We start from the raw sequence: 18,219 nt of genomic DNA on the forward strand, positions 1-18,219 counted from the left end.
ATTGTAACAAGTGCGTTCAAATTATTTAACATTAACGTAATTGTTTTGCGTTATAATTTTTTGAATGGAATTTCAATTTCATAATGATCTCCATTATTTTGTCGGTTTTGGTTTCAATTCAGTTTATAGATATTTGAACTTGAAATGATATCAAGGTTGAAGTAAAAGTTTCATGTTTTTTATTGAAAATCATTTTAATTGATTTATGTTTGAGCTGGGAACAAAGCAATCAGGTCAACATTGTATCGGGCTATGTATGGTTTTTTGGTTGTAGATAAATATATGTTAAGAATATGGTTAAACTATTAGAAATTTGATTGTAGATGGGGGGTGCTTCATCAGTTTCCGAAAAACGTTTTTAAACATTTAAAATATCGAAATTGATGACGAGCCGTTATATGGGGACCATATCGAAACCTGAAACTATTTTTTAATTTTATGCATGGATGTGAAACTATTTTTTAATTTTATGCATGGATGTATACAAAACCTTTTCAAACTAGGAATAGAAAATTATATCCATTTCTATTCGGAACAACATAGGATTTCCTGCTATGTATGCAAATTTTGAAGCTGTATCTTAAATATTTCGCAATCAAAAATATTATTTGAACTAAATTTATTTATTCTTGTTCATATTCACAATTCAATTTTATATCACCTGGCACCGAACATAGTTCTTTAATATTCTTGGAACAACAAAAACATCATCTTCCAACACTTTTTAATGAAGCATATCCATAGCTATCGCTGAACCAGCCCCATTCGAGCTCCCTAAGGATTTACGGGTTTTACTTTCAATTAAACCACTCCAGACGAGGACGAGAACGACGGCGACAATGGGAAAAGGCACTCTCCTGGAGTTATTGTTCGAGTAATTCCCAATGTTGGTGTCGACAACAACTGGCATTAACAGCAACACACTTAGATACATACATACGGGCAACTTCACACTGCTTCCAGTGAAAGCAATTGGCCAGCTGAGTGAGTGTACCACCAACCGTTGCATTAGGATTGGCATTTTGTACACAACGTGTCTTTTCTCGACACCCTATACTGTGAGAGTATGGTTGCTTACCCCTTGGTTGAAAGTAATATTTTTGACAGAAGCGGTGAAAATTTTAGATTGATCACCAACCAGAGGATACGATGGTAGGGTAACTAAAAGTGAATGGACATACATTAAACGTGTTAAAATCTAAATAATGTCAATACCTTTTTGAGGAGAGAGAGAGAGTGTGTGAGTTTATAGTGATTGGCGGGCGGCATCCGTCAGGGTTTTATATTTTTTGGTAGAAATAAAGGTAATATCTTGTATTCCCCAGGGTTCAGCAGCATAGTGAAGGGTGTTAATAATTTTATTAATATTTCTCTTTTTTTATTCTGAATATATTATTCTGTAATAAATTGAAAATAGTTATTCAATTGCTAATCAAATAATTATGCCCTACACAACTATGTTGGGAATTATATGAGGGAATTATAGCTTTGTGCAGCCCCAAGAGTTTGTAACGCCGCGATATATTGTTGACCCACCTTTAAGTATACCGATCGTCATACCTCGACTAGATCAGTCGAACCGTCCGTCCGTCCATTACGATACAGGCCACAGTTATGGACCAATCTTCACGAAATTTTGCATGTAGGATGGGTTCTGCCCAATGAAGACCCCTATTGTTATTGGTAAAAATCGGTTAATATTTAGGGGATGAAATGGACCAAATACTTAATTTTTGTCTAGAGGACGAAATTATGGTCCGAACATCGCGAAATTTGTCATGGAGAAGGGGATCGGGCCAAAGAATAAGCATACCTGTTTTGATAAAGATCTGTCATTATATAGCGGGTCAAATTGACCCCGACTTTTGTGTGAAATATTACAAAATTTGTATTCTATGGCGTATATGTTTACTTCTGAAGGACATAGATCCGATAGCATATTAAAGAGGAGTGGTTGACCTTTAAATTGATATCAATTATATGGTCGTATGTACTCGGATGTGGGAGTTACACGTAAATATTTACAGGTGCTTACGTATTCAGATATTATTTATTACCACACTAGAGTGCGGAAATATAGCGCTGATCGCTCTGAAATATTCCATGAGGTTCCAGTTATGGTCAAGTATATCGCCTATATTTTTCGGTGATATTCAGATAATAATTTTGGGATGAAGTGGATCGAAAACTTATTTTTTTTTTGTGTTTTTAATCGATTCAATCTATAGGTTACAATTATAAGCCGAAAATTACAACACAATCCACGGTGAAGGAAATATGGACATGTAATCAAAAGGGTTGTACGGAATATTGGTAATATTTGGAAAATATGTCAGTGTAAGGAAGAGGTGCTGTTGACCTCTAATCGGGCAAGAGGGTGCAACTTTCACGAAATATTACCCAGGCTCGAAATAAAAATCCGCAGAAAGATAGAGTTATGTGGTAGTTGTGTAGGGTATCGTATGGTCGGCCGCGTCCGACTATACTGCTCCGCTCACTGGTTTTTGTTTTAATTATTCTTACGGTTAATTTCTATTCGAACACATTGCATTTTTTTGAATAATCGTACGAAAATCGTGTCGAACCAAATCCAAGAAATACTTCGAAGCAAATTCTCGGATTTTTATTTGGCAAAACTGTTAATGTCGAATTTGGTTTTGCTGAAATCCGTTCATATTTAAATATAGCTCACATATATATTTTCAAGCGATTTTATGAAAAGTGTGCATCAAATTCTCAATTGTATCAAATCGGGACGAAATTCTGCACAGGGTACCGAGTCAAGTCTACCATGTGTTAAGTTTTGTTGAAATCTGTTCAAATTTAAACATTGCTCCCATTAATTCTTCAATACTTAATTTCGCCAACGCTAATGTAATTTTTCTATTAAAAATATCTAAGCATATTATCCAACATAACGAATAAATAGAAATTAACAAATAATATTTATCGTCAACATTTTCAAAATCTTCAAACGAAGCATGTGTGTCATGAATTCCAAAAATTCTGTGAAAAATCCTTAACCCAAAAATACGCACACACCAAATGTGGGATGAACAAATAACTGCGGGATATCAAAGTGTTGACATTACACCAATCCATCTTGTGGCTGTCAATGTTATTTTCAATGGTTGCCTTTCATCCTTAGATTGTTGGCGATTGGATAAAAAAAGTGGACATTGTACACATGTCGTCGCACTTAAGGGTGTATTTCGGTAGTAATCTCAGTTGCTGTCGAAAATATCAAATTGAAGGATCGATAGATAGAAAAACATTCCAAGAATTTTAAAATTAGTTCTTTCGTTAACGTTGTATATATTTTTGTGAACAGTTGGTAATAAAAAATACTAATATTAATTATATATTTTAAAATAGGTTATATTGAATGACATTCGTAAAACACTTTAAGTTTGATCAAATATGTAACGGAGAGTACGAATGTATTTGTGGTAAAAAAAAAATCAATATATCGGTTGCTCTGACAAATATATGTCCTCAGCATCTGACTGGCCCAATTAGTGCAACACAAAAATAATTATCAGAAAAATGCACGTGTATCGCACTTTAAAAGTTTTCATCGGTAGGTGACGTAAAAAGACATTTGAAAACATTTGGATTAGGATTTCTCGAAATCCTTGTATTTTAGGCGTATGACAATATTACGCATATAAATGTGAGGAATTTTTTAAATCCTCTTTTGAAATTCTTAAAAATATGAGAACTCATTTTAAGAATAAAGCCGATCTTATTCCGAGTTTGTATCAATTTCTCCCACTAGATGTCGTTTAAGAAGGATGGCTTAAAGGACAAAAATATTCTCCACCACATTTTAGTATAAGTCACTGAACAAGACAAATTTAAAATACAAGAATATACATGCCATTGCGTGTGTTGGATAGGATGCTGGGTGTCGCACCCCGTCAATTCGCCAATTTGGTTATGTTGGGTACGTTTTACAATCGATGTGGCTGCAATTTGGTATTTTCATTCCGATTGATCCGGTGACGAAATTTACCGCGATTTATTTTTTAATGTGGAGGAAGTTATTGGTTGCAAAGTTAGGATTGTAAGGCGGATGACCCATCACTTTCGCGTTTTGACATCGACGTCTTGATGTGTTCTCTGTCCAGAATTTTGCGACCGTCTGAGACCGTTCAAAAAAGCTATTGCCGAAAATATGAAAATTAAATGTAAAAATTTACAAAAAAAATAAAATTGACTTTTACTAACATAGAATGCTGGTGATAAAATTGGGAAATATTCGGCTTACCTTCAAACAAATTGGACGCAATTTCTTATTATTTGATTTTATAAATCTGAGGTGTTCAGAAATATTTTGATTATTTCAACTTTTAGAAAATTTGACCGCCATTTTCAATCCACCCTATTGAATTTCTACTTCCACTCCCATACTTTTGAAACCACGAAATGTTTATTATCCGTTGGCATTATATCCAAATGTGAACCGATTTAAAGTCATATTTGTATATGCTATTCTAGAAATCATTTGGTCGCCTGTTCAAAATCGGTTCGGATTGAAGAAGTGCCTGGAAATGTGACTCAATTTACGGCTAGAAGTTTCAAAAGACTTCAAATGTAACTAATATCTGGAGCATGTCAAAATATGGACCTTTATTGAAAACTAGCATATACCCGCTACTTAGTTAACGAATGTGGGAAGTATTTAAAACCCATTACCTAACTTTATTAACACTTTTGGAACAATTTAGTACATATGTTCTCTTATAGTATTTTTTTCCAAAACTACCTCCATATCTCAACCCTATTCTGACCGCAAAAGAAATCTAACTCTATACAAAAATTTGTGTCATTTTGTATCCTTTGTACTCTTGTAAAATTTCCAAATTTCAAATCAATCCTACACCTTAACAGTAGCTTCATCTCCAAATTTTCTGGATTCCAGCTGTATTGGTTGACCCAAAATTTAAATTGTACCAAATTTAGTACACATTAGTATGAATTTCCAGAACTTCCTACAAAGCCCAATCCTACACTCCAACAGTGATCATAACACCAAATTTTAAGATTCCAGCTCTATCGTTTCAACCAAATCCACATTTGGCACCATTTTGGACACATTAGTACAAATTTCCAAAATATTCTACGTAGCCCTCCTACATCCCAACCTAACTCCAAATTTCAGGATTCAAGCTGTATTGGTTCACCCAAAGTTGAATTTGTACCAAATTTAGTACACATTATTACGAATTTCCAGAACTTCCTACAAAGCCAAACCCTACACCCCAACATTGATTCTAACATCAAATTTAAAGATTCCAGCCAAATACAAATTTGGTACCATTTAGTATACATTAGTACGAATTTCCAAAACTTTCTACATATCTCAATACTACATCCCAACAAAGATCTAACTCTAAATTTCAGGATCCCTGCTCTATCTGTTCACGCAAAATTCATATTGTGCCAAATTTAGTACAATTTAGTACACATAAATTTCTAAAACTACATCCATACCCTAATCTTACACTCCAACTGTAACCTTATTTCCAAATTTCAATGTTCTAACTGTATCGGTTCACCCAAAATTCAAATTGTACCAAATCTAGTACAACATAGTACCCATAAGTATGAATTTCCAAAACTACATCCATGCCCCAATAATACACTCTAACAGTAACCTTATTTCCGAATTTCAAGGTTTCCAGCTCAATTGGTTCACCTAAAAGTAAACCAATTGACACATTAGTACGAATTTCCAAAACTTTTCACAAACCCCAATCCTACACCCCAAAAGCTCAATCGGTTCACCCAAACACACATTTGGTGCCATTTAGTAAAAATTTCCAAAAATTCATTGCATCCGTTCACCCAAAATTTAAATTGTACAAAATTTAGATTCCAAAACTTCCTAAAGTGCTCAATTCTACCCCAACAATGATGCTAACTCCAAATTTAAAGATTCCAGCTCTATCGGTTCACCCAAATCCAAATTTGGTACCTATAGTACACATTAGTACGAATTTTCAAAATTCTCTACATATCATAATCCTACACCCCAACAGTGATCCTGACTCCAAAATTTCATTTTCCAGCTCTATCGGTTCACCCAAATCCAAATTGTACCAATTATAGTATTTTTCGTATACATAAGTAAACAATTTTCAAAACTAGGTACATATCCCAATCCTACACTCCGACGATAATTTTAATTAAGGATTCTAACTCGATTTGTACCTCCAAATTAAATTTGTACCGAATATAGTACCATATAGTACTTTTGCGTATACATAAGTACATGCTTCCAAAGGCAGCTCCTTACATGCACCCTACTTCTCAACCTTAATTTGCATTCCAAATTTCATGTTTTTAGCTCAATCCATTCACATGCTACGAAATTGTACCAAAATTAGTACATTTTAGTACTTTTCGGATACTTACAGTTCGAATTTCCAAAAAAACCCTTTGCTACATCTATTCTACATTCTATTAGTGACCCTCAATCCAAATGTCAGAGTTCTAGCTCCACCGGTTCGCCAAATTGAAATGATACCATATTTAGTACTTTTCGTACCGTTCTAGTACGAATTTCCAAAAACCCAGCCTTATCTGACAAATCTGGACCAAGAGTGACCCTCACCTAAAATTTCAAGATTCTATCTTCAGCCGTTTCGTGTGGGCGTTGATGACTCGTTAAGTCAGTCAATCACTTTACTCTTTTATTAGTATAGATTCTACTTAGAAATTTAAATAATATTCATTGGAAAATACATGAGAATGGGTCAATAATATAGGGATTATTTGAAAATTTTGTAGAAGTAGTAGAGATGTATGTGAATATAAAAAAACAAACCATGTATGAAAGTATCGGTCGGTGGGGCATATATATATATATATATATATACTAGCGGAACCTGTGGCGCTTCGCTGCCCCTACTAAAGTGATTGACATATTATTTAGTTTAAAAGCTACTATTTTGTGCTATTTGACCCTTCCGCTAAACTTACTGCAACATTGGGTTGAAAATGGTTAAATATGTATTGATAGGAAATATATAGGTATTATAGTAGCCCCAAATTCAAACATAACTGTTCGACTTTAGATATTTCGTAGTGTAATATCAGTAATAATATGGTAGCAGCAGGCTAATGTATTAGAATATTTGATTCGATCCAATAGATTAAAATATTGTGGTAATATTGAAAACAAAAGTTGTTCACATGTTGTTCATTAATCGTTCAAAAACTAAGACAATCCTTCATTTCCACCAACCATTATATCTGTACTCTCAGCTAGTTGAGTTTGGATTTTGTATCTTTAATTGTTTCATTGTCTAAAAAGGTTTTTAAAAGAATGCATTACCGAACCTAAATGGATTATTGGTCTTAGCTGCATATATCTTAGTATTTTTAAGAAACCTAGATCAAATTAGTTAGTCGTTTCATCTATACAGCCATATCCGTTTGGTCAACTAAACTAAATTTCTGGTAATGGACACATTTTGGTAGCCCACAAACTGACAAAATGTAAAAATTATAATGTCAATAATTTTTTTCATTTTACACAATTTTTATTCCAATATGTGATGATAATGGAGAGATGAAAAGCAGTGGACGTTAGTGTAATTACTGAATTGGTGGTTATTATCATTACTGATAATGACATAATGACCAAAAATTATGTCGAAAGTTCTTGATTTGGACCAATTTGTTTTCCTGTCGTTTAAGATTGGATCTGTAATCGGTATTACACACACTACATGAGCCGATTTACATACAAACATAGAAAACCAATAACAATTTTTTTTTTCATATTTTATATATATAGAAGATATGCTCTCATATGCTTGTCTATTTCTGTATACTTCCGACAATTACAAAATCGTAATTTTTGAGTTAATGATTAGACTTTAGGTTGTGTACAAAATTCAGATGATATTTTTATGTTACTTTTATCGGATAGCATATAGGTACTGCAAAAATCTCAGTAACATCTGTTTAGATTTTGCACACAACTTTTTTATCTATGTGTAATTATTTAAAACGGGGAGTGCATTTATCTCCAAACCGCGCTAAATGATGTGTATATAATATCAAGATTTTACGGTATGAAAATATATCCATATTATATATTTTGTATCAACTGATGTATATCATTGAAAATATGCCTATGTTAGATATATTCTAAACATTAATATCTGTGCAGCGGTTTTTGCGTCTATCGGTAACATACAAACAAACAAACAATTTTTTTTTTCTATTTTATATATATAGAAGATATGCTCTCATATGCTTGCTGCACTTCCGACAATTACAAAATCGTAATTTTTGAGTTAATGATTAGACTTTAGGTTGTGTACAAAATTCAGATGATATTTTTAGTGGGAAGATATAGTGCCCAGTCAGAGCCCACAATATCAAATTATAAAATCGTGCCCAAAAACTCCAAAATATCAAGTAATGAAAATAATTATATATTGATAAGTTATATGTTGAAAATATGGTAGATATACTAAACATGGCCCTTATGGCGGTTCATTTTCAACATCAAACTTTGTGAGAGGTGTGGCAGTGTATATGCAAAATTTCAAATGTATATCTTAAATATTGCGAGATATATGGTTATGGTCGACGACAGACGAACAGACATTGCTAAATCGACATAGGATTTTATTCTGAATATCCCATGGTGTTTAGACAAACTTAATATACACTCCGAATCCCTAATTTACCCATAAATTGTATATTAATCTACAAGAATTCCATTATATTTATAAACCAACATCTTATTTAAAGATAATATTTTATTTATTAAATTATAATTTAATCATATTATATCATAACTACCACTGAAATGTATGGAAAACGTAATAATTCTACAAAAAAATAAGATCAATAACCGTATTTAAAAATATATTGAAAATCCTAATACTAATCTAATACATTGTATTCAATTTATTTATTTTTTTATATTTTTGTGTACCCGGTCAATCCAAAAAAGATAGCTCGGTAACTCATTAACAAATTGGACTATCGTGAGGTTTTTTGTTTTAAATTAGTCTATACGGATCTGGTATAGATGTAGGAACTCAAAATTATATATACATTTAAATAATATATATTTAAATCCATGCTTACATGATAATCTATTTAAACAATCAAAGTAAATTCGTTATAGCTTTCGAATGGGTTAAGCTTTTTTAGTTATTTTTTTATTGGAATCTTATTTAGGTGTTCCCCAACGTCTCTGCAAATGTTTGTGGCCCTAGACAACATGGGGCAATCAGGGCGATTCGTGGAAGTCAGAAACTACCTTGGTTTTCCTTTGGTATACAGGGACTAAAGCAATTATTATTGCTAATTGTTCACATTTTATGACTTTTGAGATTGTGATTGGCGAATTTTTACCATTATTTAATACTTTAAAACGTTAATTAATGATAGTTTATATATGTACGCTAATTTAGGATTTGTAATAAATCAGACTAATTCGATTATAGAAAAAGTTTCAGCCCAATATGAAGAATAATTGGAAAATTAGGGACAATAATCGTTGTTTTTGTCCCTGTATACCAAAGGAAAACCAAGGTAGTTTCTGACTTCCACGAGTCGCTCTGATGGCCCTATGTTGTCTAGGGCCACAAAAATTTGCAGAGGGGTTGAGGAACACCTAAATAAGATCCCAATAAAAAAAAATAACTAAAAAAGCTTAACCCATTCGAAAGCTATAACGAATTTACTATGATTGTTTTAGATAGATTATCATTTAAGCATGGATTTAAATATATACTATTTTAATGTATATATAATTTTGAGTTCCTACATCTAGACCAGATCCGTATAGACTAAATTAAAACAAAAAACCTCACGATAGTCCAATTTTTTAATGAGTTACAGAGCTATCTTTGGATGGGTACAAATGTACCACGGTTATTGATCTAGGTAGGTAATAACTTTAAAAAATTGTAAAAATTATATATATGGAAAATATTTATAATTTTTTTCTTCGATTATGTGTGAAAATACCTCAAGAATGATTCCTCAAAATTTGATGCAAATATCTCCATTATTAAACATTTTACAGCATTTTTATTCAAAAAAATTACTGTTATGTGTCTGGGTCATGGCAGCTGTTGGCGTTACATTGGCGGGATTAACAAAATTACCGGCTACAGCCACATTGCTGGGCATTTGAACATGTGGCGGCGGTGGATCACTATCCAGCAGCCCATCAGCAGGCATTGGAGGTCCAATGTGATTTTCTGAAAAAAAAAGGAATTGGAAGGAAAGTTAGTATAAAAGTTTGTAAAGAAATGTAATTTATTCAAATACCAACAGTACGTGGAATTGTTGGTATTTGAATAATCATATTTATTCGGCCAAACTTAGTCATTTTTACCACAAAATCCGAAACACAACAAAAACTTTACTTACCATGATGCCCGAAATGTGACCCATGTCCATGATGATGATTATACCCATGTGGATTATAATGATGGTCAACAACACCACCGCCGGCACCCTGTTGTGGATGGCTGTGATGTGGCGGATGGTGTCCGTGTGGATGTTGTATATGATGATTATTGTAAAATTGTTGTTGCATTTGGTTGTGTTGAACACCAGGTGTCGCCGCTGGTGGCCCAGTACCCTCCATGTGTATACCCAAAGCCGTGGCGGTTGGTGAGTTAATGTGAGACATATGTAATTGCTGCTGATTGTGATGACTGAAATCACCCGATTGATGTTGTTGGAAGCCGAGCTGTTCATAGTAGCCGGTACCAGCACCATTTGCCGCGTGCACTTTTGGATCATAGTAATTTCCGGAACCATCAAAGTCGTTGGGAAGTTGATGTTGATTGTGGGGTCCATAGACAGCGCCACCACCGGCGGCGGCGGCCACATGGTGGGAATGTTGATTGTAACCATGGTTGGCTTGGAAATGCATGGCCTCACCACCACCAGCGTGGTGATTATAGAACGGTTGTTGTATATGCTGGGTATGTTGTGCTTGTGTGGGGAAAACATTATTCGCACCATGATGCAATTTTTCACCAACTCCATTGCCACCTTTCATGTGGTGTGGTGAACTCTGTGCCGAAGACAAGAAATCTGGTTTGGGACTTAGATATTCACCATTGGGTACATGAAGTTGCTGCTGCTGTTGGTGGTGTTGCTGTTGTTGCTGCTGCTGAAGACGATGAACCAAATGTTGGGGTGAACCACCAGCTGCTGCAGCGAATTCAATATCATATTTGCCGTAATAATCTTGTCCCGCTGGCCCAGTTGGTGGTGGTTGAGTTGGATGCTGTGTCTGCCCATGTAATTGTTGTTGGGGTGATTGTTGCATTTGTTGTTGTTGTTGCTGTTTACCATAATAACCTCCTGGATAAAATGCAGTCGTGTTACTATCCGCTGGCATACCACCGGGCATATTGGCATTACTATTAACCGAATTATTTGAATTTTGATAACGTCTTTTACTACCCACAATTGGTCCGGTACTACTATTGGCGGTGACCTGGCTATGCTGGGATGATGTATCGGAATCACGACGATATCCAGAACCAATGCCAGCACTGCCACTACCACTCATAGATATGGGTGTATCATAGCCCGAATATTGTGAGATCTTTTGGGTGGATGTAGAGACCACAGCGGATTCTTTTTTAATGTGTTGATCCTGATCTTTTTTCTTCACCTTTATGGGAGCCTCTTCCAGGTCATCATCTAAACTGCCGCTGGAGGCCACACTGGAATCGGCACTGACCATATTGGAGGCTGACACCGTAGTACTGCCCAATAAATTCGATGATATGCCCGATTCCAAGGTTGAGTTGGGTGTCACTAAGTATGGGAAATGGAAAATTTAATTGAAGTTACATTTTATAAAAAAAATCTTGACTTACAACTCCCAGCACTGGCATTATTGTTCGTAGCACTTGGTGTATTATTATTGTGGCCCCTTGAATTCGAAGTAGAATCTGGTATATCATCTGAGGGTAGTTCGCAACCTTGACATGATTTCTTCGAATTAGAATCTGCACGACGAAACGAAAAACCAACAGAGGATAAGAAAACGAATAAAAAATAATTAATTTGATTTATTCGACCAAAAAAGAAATTTAAAAAATTAATCAAACTACTAAATTATGACCCTGTTCAGGGGAAGTGTTTCACAGATTGGATTTTTTTTTCACAACAAAAAGGGGTATCATTGGATTTATACGATTTCCGTCAAGTCAAATCTAAAGCTGAATAAAAAAATAATGCCAAGACGAAACGACAACATCAAAGCTACACACTTTCCCATTGACTGACAATGATTGATAAGTTTTAGTGTAGTTGCTATCAGGGTTTCTTTCTGATTTGTTATTGCTTCGTTTGATGATGAGTAGCGTGTGATAGAATGTTCTAAAAAATCATATTGTAGATACAAATATAAAAAATATGGATTTTAAAATTTAAATTTTATTTTTATGGACCAAATTCGTGAATTCTAATAACAATAACAAAAATATGGATAGTTTGTTGAAGCACCAACAAGCCGTTTCTTTGAAAACAAAAATTTTCAAGGATCACAGGGCCTGGATTTAAAAATTATATATTTTTTCGATAACGAAAAAATTATACATCATTGTATATCACCAAAAAGTTTTTGCATTCATTAAACAATATTTTTCAAAATCCTGAATTTTTTGACCATATTTTGTCAACTACCAAAAAATATTTTTAGGGTGAAAAATGAGCGAACTTTTATTTTTAAAATCAAAGAGGCGAGATTATTTTAAAAAAAGTCTTCTATAAAAGTCTATTAGACTTGGCATTAAATAATATTTTTTCAAAGATTTGTATGGCTTGCATTTAAAAAAATGTATTTTTCCATAGACCTGTAAGACCTAGAAATATTTTTTCAAAGACCTATAAGGCGTGAATTTTTTTAAGAAATATTATTTTAACGACTTATAAGGCGTGGATTTTTTAAGAAATATGTTTTTAAAAACATGTAAGGCGTGGATTTTTTAAGAAAAATTTTTTTTAAAGTCATGTAAAGCGTGGATTTTATAAGAAATATTTTTTCAATGGCGTGGATTTTTTTTAAATATTTTTTCAAAGTCGTGGATTTTTTAAGAATTATTTTTTCAAAGGCGTGGATTTTTTAAGAATTATTTTTTCAAAGGCGTGGATTTTTTAAGAATTATTTTTTCAAAGGCGTGGATTTTTTAAGAATTATTTTTTCAAAGGCGTGGATTTTGTAAGAAATATTTTTTTAAAGGCGTGGATTTTTTAAGAATTATTTTTTCAAAGGCGTGGATTTTTTAAGAAATATTTGTTCAAAGGCGTGGATTTTGTAAGAAATATTTTTTAAAGGCGTGGATTTTGTAAGAAATATTTTTTTAAAGGTGTTGATTTTTTAAGAATTATTTTTTCAAAGGCGTGGATTTTATAAGAAATATTTTTTTTTCAAAGGCGTGGATTTTTTAAGAATTATTTTTTCAAAGGCGTGGATTTTTTAAGAAATATTTGTTCAAAGGCGTGGATTTTGTAAGAAATATTTTTTAAAGGCGTGGATTTTGTAAGAAATATTTGTTCAAAGGCGTGGATTTTGTAAGAAATATTTTTTTAAAGGCGTGGATTTTTTAAGAATTATTTTTTCAAAGGCGTGGATTTTTTAAGAATTATTTTTTCAAAGGCATGGATTTTTTAAGAATTTTTTTTTTTTTCAAAGGCGTGGATTTTTTAGGAATTATTTTTTCAAAGGCGTGGATTTTTTAAGAAATATTTGTTCAAAGGCGTGGATTTTGTAAGAAATATTTTTTAAAGGCGTGGATTTTGTAAGAAATATTTTTTTAAAGGCGTGGATTTTTTAAGAATTATTTTTTCAAAGGCGTGGATTTTATAAGAAATATTTTTTCAAAGGCATGGATTTTGTAAGAATTATTTTTTTAAGGCGTGGATTTTTTAAGAATTATTTTTTCAAAGGCGTGGATTTTTTAATTATTATTTTTTTAAAGGCGTGGATTTTTTAAGAACTATTTTTTCAAAGGCGTGGATTTTTTAAAAATTATTTTTTCAAAGGCGTAGATTTTTTAAGAATTATTTTTGGAGACTACCACAAGGCGTAGATTTTTTAAGAATTATTTTTGGAGACTACCACAAGGCGTAGATTTTTTAAGAATTATTTTTGGAGACTCCTATAAGGCGTGTATTTTTAAGAAATATTTTGTCAAAGTCCTATAAGGCGTGTATTTTTAAGAAATATTTTGTCAAAGTCCTATAAGGCGTGTATTTTTAAGAAATATTTTGTCAAAGTCCTATAAGGCGTGTATTTTTAAGAAATATTTTGTCAAAGTCCTATAAGGCGTGTATTTTTAAGAAATATTTTGTCAGAGTCCTATAAGGCGTGTATTTTTATATCCTACAAAACTATGTTGTCAGGGTATTATAGCTTTGTGCAGCCCCAAAAGTTTGTAACGCCGATCGTCATATCTCGACTAGCTGAGTCGATCTAGGTTTTTTTTCTAGGTCGATCGGTTTTTCTGGTCGCTCCAGAGGCCGCAATTATGGTCCTAACCCCGAGAATTTTTGCATGGAGAAGGGGATCGGGCCAGAGAATATGCATGCATGTTTTGATAAAGATCGGTCAATATCTACAGGGTCAAATGGACCCTAACTTTTGTGTGAAAAATGACAAAATTTGTATTCTATAGCGTATATATTTACCCCTGAAGAACAAAGACCCAAGAAGTTGATTGAATATCCAAGGGGAGTGGTTGACCTTTAAATTGATACCAATTATATTGTCGTATGTTCTCATATGTGGGGGTTACACTATAATATTTACAGGTGCTTACGTATTCAAATATTATTTAGTAACCCATTATCACCCTAGAGGGCGAAAATATAGCGTTGATCGCTTTGAAATTTTCCATGAGGACCCAGGTACGGTCAAGGACAGCGCCTATAATTTCCAGTGATGATCAGATAATAATATTGGGATAAAGTGGACCGAAAACTTAATTTTTTGAGTTTTTTTCGAGTTGATATATAGGCCACAATTGAACAATTTAATTTATGAAAGAAAAATGTGATCTTTAAGGTGGTCTGCGATATTTTCTGTGCAAAGAGAGGCATTTGTTTTTTCTTCGGAAGGAGACCTTAGATTTTTTCTATCGACGAAATAATGTCTCTGGAAAAACCGGTGATTTTTCTATGGAAGAAAAATGCCTCTATGATTGCCTTTGATTTTTTACATTATAGAATCTAAGTAGGCCTGCTATTTTTTATGGAAGAAAAATGGCTCTAATGAAGCCTTTAATTTGTCCATTGGAAAAAAATATTCTAAAGATGATATTGTTTTTTTCATTGTAAGGAAAATACTTCAGAGGAGGCCCTAAACATTTTCTATGGAAGAAAAAATTGCAATTAAGGGGACCCCCCCATTGTCGGGGTCAAAAATTTTGTTGATATAATTCGAATCTACACTAATTAATAAATGTCCCTACAAATCAAGTGAAAATCTCAAGAACTCTTGAAGATATAGCCGATTTATTGTGTCAGCATCAAGTGACGGCTGAAGGGCTTCTCAAACTTAAAACGCGTTTTTCTCTAAACATTTTTTTGATAACTCAAAAACTAATAACCCAATCGATTTCAAATTTTTCATGTTTCTCTGTGAGTGTATAGCTATCGTATGAACTAGGATAAAGCCAATCGGTGAAGATCTTCCTTATTTTATAACTTGGTTTTTTGTAAAAAATCGGCGATCTTCCACAAATATTTTTTCAAAGGTCCACCATTTTGTTAATTTTAAAGCGAAGTCAATAATCCTAGTTCATACGAGAGCCAAACATGTACTCTTTCTAAAACCGTTGGAATTTTCGGATTCCGATGTTCCAGTGAGGAGTTATCATGCCCGCCATCAAAAATAAGGACTTTTCTTTAATTACAAAAAACAACAACAAAACAATAACAATTTTTTTTTTAATTTATTTTCCTTCTATTTTAATTCTTCAATTATATATGTGCAAAGTTACAAACCTTAACAAGCATTGGTATTTATTTATTAGCCCATTGAAAATCTAGAAAAATTAAAATCGAGAAGGGGGGGGGGGGGGGGGGGTGTTTTCCCTTAAATTGTTCTATTGTAAAACAATGATCTAAGGATCTATTAGACGCTTTTCTATTGCTTAAGGGGGCGTGCGGGGAAGAAAAATTGCTCTAATGAAGTCCTTGATTTTTTCATTGGCAAAAATAATCTAAAGAGGATTTTTTTTTCTTTGTAAGAAAAATTTCTCTAAGGAGGTCTTAAACATTTTTTATGGAACTTATAAGGACGCCTGTAATATATTCTATATCTCCAAGGATATATTCGATGGCTCCATGGAAGTCTTGGACATTGCCTATGTAAGAAAACCTCCTCTAAGTATATCTAAGATTTTTTTTCTATAAAACAAAATGTATTTTTTCTATGAAAGAAAATTTCTATATAGGGCATACAAAATTCGTATAAATCCAACATGAATAAAAATCATTTTCATCTTAAACAGTAAACTTAAAAAAATCAAGACTGCACTTACTACTATCGGAGTGATCATCATCACCTTTTAGGCTATCTTTGTTATCCTCATCATCCGTTTTCGACAGCGTTTGGCGTTTGTGTTTCATGCGGCGATTTTGAAACCATACTTTTACCTGTGAAACAAAGCAAAAAAAAAAAAACATTAAAGTAGCAATTCAATATCATTAAAATTAGCAAACAATTAAACTCCAGACTAAGGAATGCAAAAAGTAGCATTACCCTTTGTTTCAAATAGCCACCGGGTGCGCTTAAAACACTACTTAATTACACACTGTGCCTCATGGACTTCTTGCTGCAAATAGCTAAAGTAATAAATATACTCACCTGTCGTTCGGTTAAATCTAAACTGGCAGCAATCTCAATACGCCGTGGACGACATAAATATTTATTGAAATGAAATTCCTTTTCCAATTCCAGCAGCTGGGTGTTCGTGTATGCGGTGCGTAGACGTCGTGGCAGGCCATTTTCTGGAACGAATTCAGCTGCAATTGAAAATTGCATTTTCTTTGATATACGATTAAATGAGATTTTGAAAAGTAACACCGAACCAATGAATGAAATAAATTACCACCGAGTATCGGCTGGTATTTTCAACTCCCCCTCGGCAATTTCTGCATAACTCAACGAAAAACATAGTTGCCATTTTATTTTGTTTAATTACTCTTAGCATGCAACATGCCACAACCTTCTTTTGGTTTGCAAAGCAGAAGAAGCAGTAGTGGAAAAATGGGGACACAGGTTGGCCTCAAGTTAGAAATTTGTTGGCTTGTCGAGTAAGTAAGAACAAATTATGGCTACAGTTGTTGTTGATATGCGGGTAGGTAGTTGGTAGGGAGGTAGAGCGAGTTTAGGTGGTTCTTGGTTGTTGGTGTTGTTAAGAAATATTGCATTCATTTTGTGGCAGTTTATTTTATTTAATTTTGTTCCTCTTTTAACGTAAATTTAAAGGCGTTCTTTGTTTATAATTTTACATTATTTTCTTAAACTAATTGAAATCTTGTGGAATTATTTAATATTTATAAGTTAAGGTTGTTCACATCGAATATGTCAAAAAAACGAAATTTCTTACATCTGCGTTTATGGCATTTTTCAGGGTAATCAATCACCACTGTCACTGTTCCATACATGATGGCATTACAAATTGAATTTGCAGAATAAGTAGGTTTTTCTTTCTATGAAATATATATTTACCACCCTAATGAAGCCTTTCTACATAGACTTGGTAAAGGATGAGTGTGTGTTTGAGAGAACAGTAAAATGTTAACATTTGGAGGAATTAGGAATTATTTTAGAAAATTATGATTCTCATTAACTACAAGAGCATTCTGAAATACCTTCAAATTTTTATTTAGAGTATAAATAAATAAAAAATTGTGTAAATTATATTAACCCTTTCAGTGTCAACAATTTTTTTGTCGGAATAAAAATCTAAAATTTTGTACTTATAAAGGCATAGAGTTTAGAAAAAAAAATAAATTTTCATTTTAACCGTCGGACAGTTTCGTCTGTTTTTAGCAAAAACAGAAACATTAATGTTAACGGTACATAGGATAACCGAAAAATCGTAAAGAAAGAGAGAATTTTTAAATGTCGAATATATTCGACAAAAACACTGAAAGAGTTAAAACCAGTAAGGAAAGTAGTAAAGTCGGATTAAATCT

At 33.1% G+C, this 18,219-nt stretch overlaps 1 protein-coding gene across 1 annotated transcript in view; it reads right to left on the reverse strand.

Moving 5' to 3' along the window:
• Nucleotides 1-10,068: 10,068 nt before the first annotated feature.
• LOC133334880 (homeotic protein proboscipedia-like) overlaps nucleotides 10,069-18,219 on the reverse strand; it is a gene marked incomplete at its 5' end in the record, with an annotated part of 65,656 nt that continues 57,505 nt past the window's right edge. The window contains 5 exons of the mRNA XM_061543198.1: nucleotides 10,069-10,241; nucleotides 10,414-11,823; nucleotides 11,886-12,017; nucleotides 16,557-16,671; nucleotides 16,883-17,040. Coding sequence (XP_061399182.1) covers nucleotides 10,069-10,241; nucleotides 10,414-11,823; nucleotides 11,886-12,017; nucleotides 16,557-16,671; nucleotides 16,883-17,040 — 1,988 coding nt within the window. The remainder of the gene's footprint in view (nucleotides 10,242-10,413; nucleotides 11,824-11,885; nucleotides 12,018-16,556; nucleotides 16,672-16,882; nucleotides 17,041-18,219) is intronic.

The sequence above is a fragment of the Musca vetustissima genome, unplaced genomic scaffold (assembly GCF_032173495.1).
Source record: "Musca vetustissima isolate MV318-11 ecotype Yass unplaced genomic scaffold, APGP_CSIRO_Mvet_v1 utg8758, whole genome shotgun sequence".
In the NCBI taxonomy this organism is placed as follows: Eukaryota; Metazoa; Arthropoda; class Insecta; order Diptera; family Muscidae; genus Musca; species Musca vetustissima.